This window comes from Myotis lucifugus, unplaced genomic scaffold (genome assembly GCF_000147115.1).
Source record: "Myotis lucifugus unplaced genomic scaffold, Myoluc2.0 scaffold_128, whole genome shotgun sequence".
NCBI lineage: Eukaryota > Metazoa > Chordata > Mammalia > Chiroptera > Vespertilionidae > Myotis > Myotis lucifugus.
The window spans coordinates 2090123-2092095 of record NW_005871176.1 but is presented as its reverse complement, the minus strand read 5'-3'; the positions used below and the strand labels follow the sequence as shown (position 1 = coordinate 2092095).

Here is a 1973-nt window from a genome sequence, read left to right as displayed (position 1 = left end):
ATTGCCTGAAGCACACAAAAGGGCATCAAGCATATCCCATGGCTTGCCTAGCCCCTGGATTGGGCTCTGTCTTGGCCCAGGTGGGACTCCTACGGGGGCCTCGCTGGCGCTACAAAGATACGATATGAGCTGGCTCGAGGCACGCTGGGAGCCCAGTGCAGCGGCCGGGATGTGGTCCCTTGTGGAGTGCTGGATATCGCCCTACTCTCTCGAGGCCACACCACCCCACCCAACCTGGTGCTCTGAACCAGCGCCAAGTCCCAGTTCTCTGAGGGTGGGGGGGGCCTGAGCCCTCGGGGCTGGGGGTAAGAGGGTGCAGGCTGGGCAGGCACTGACGGGTGACCTTTCGCCCCCCGCACCTCTGTCTGCACCCAGGAGCACTGGGTCCACGAGTCTGGCCAGCCAGTGCAGCGGGCGGAGATGATGCAGGTGCTGCAGAGCCTGGAGGCTGTGCTCATCCAGACAGTGTACAATGCCAAGATGGCCAGCGTGGGGCTGAGCGACATCGCCATGGATACCACTGTCACCTACGCCACCAGCCACGGCCGTGCCCACAGCGTAGAGGAGTGCAGGTGCCTGACCCAGCAGGGACCCTGGCAGGGATGGGAGAGAAACAGCAGGACCTCACAGTTCCTGCAGCCACTGTCTTGGTCCTTTCCCCACAGGTGCCCTGTTGGCTATTCTGGCTTATCCTGCGAGAGCTGTGATGCCCACTTTACCCGGGTGCCTGGAGGGCCCTACCTGGGTACCTGCTCTGGCTGCAACTGCAATGGCCATGCCACCTATTGCGACCCTGTGTATGGCCACTGCCTGGTGAGTAGTGCCAGCTGGCACTTGGACGCTGGGTAGGGGCAGGGGACAAAGACAGGGGTCATGGCCACCAGACAAGCTTCTGTGACCTCTGGACGCATTCATAGAGATACAATGTTCAGATGAAGGAAGTGAAAGTCCTATTTTCTCCCACCCTGGTCAAACCAATGCTGGAGCCTGGCTGGTATGCTCAGTGGTTGAGCATCGACCTGTGAACCAGGAGGTCGATGGTTTGATTCCCTGGTTTGATTCCCAGTCAGGGCACATGCCTGGGTTGCAGGCTCAATCCCTAGTAGGGAATGTGCAGGAGGCAGCCGATCAATGATTCTCTCTCATCATTGATGTTTCTATCTTTCTCTCCCTTTCCCTTTCTCTCTGAAATCAATAAAAATATATTTTTTAAAAGTCAATGCTGGAGAGTACCATGCAAAGCAAAGGAGCCTGTAAATCCTGTTATTTCATAGGAATAATAAAGAGAGCTGGGATTATGGAGCTGACAGAAGAGAAGGCTCAAGCAGGGAAAACTTTTTATCTCCAAATCTCTGAAGAGCTATCGAGGGTAGAAGGAACGGACTCCAGAGGGCAGACCTGGCCAGTGGGTGCAGATTAGAAGAGGGAGGCAGGTTTAGGTCAGCAGAAAGCAGGTGTTTAGCTGCCATGTGAGGCGTTGAGCTCCTCATCAGGATGCAGCTGGATGCTTCCCTGTCTGCAGAGCTGTGGAGTAATCTCAGCATGATGGGGGAGGCGGGGCCCGACAGCCTCAGAGGCCCACCCTGGTGGAGCCCATCTGGCTCAGTGTGGCCCCACATTGGGGGCAGAGGGCTGCTCTATAGAGTCTGAGCCACTCCCTTCCCTTCCTCCCAGAATTGCCAGCACAACACCGAGGGGCCACAGTGCAACAAATGCAAGGCCGGCTTCTTCGGGGATGCCACAAAGGGCACGGCTTCGGCCTGCCGGCCCTGCCCTTGCCCGTACATTGATGCCTCCCGCAGGTAGGACCCAGCTCAGGATGGGGCGGGTATGTCTGGGTGAGCGGGCAGCGTAACCAGCTAGGGGCATACTCTGGGCAAAGAGGTGGGAGGCTTGGGTTCAAATCCTAACCTGGCTACTAAGTTGTTCTATGCTACTTGACCTCTATGGGCCACCTGCCTTCCAGGTGTTGT

General features: G+C 57.3%; 1 protein-coding gene across 1 annotated transcript in view; it reads left to right on the top strand.

The window, feature by feature from the left end:
- The window catches only part of HSPG2 (heparan sulfate proteoglycan 2), a 115214-nt gene that overhangs the window by 61490 nt on the left and 51751 nt on the right, over positions 1-1973 (top strand). The window contains 4 exon segments of the mRNA XM_023758322.1: positions 81-274; positions 376-572; positions 666-813; positions 1675-1802. Coding sequence (XP_023614090.1) covers positions 81-274; positions 376-572; positions 666-813; positions 1675-1802 — 667 coding nt within the window.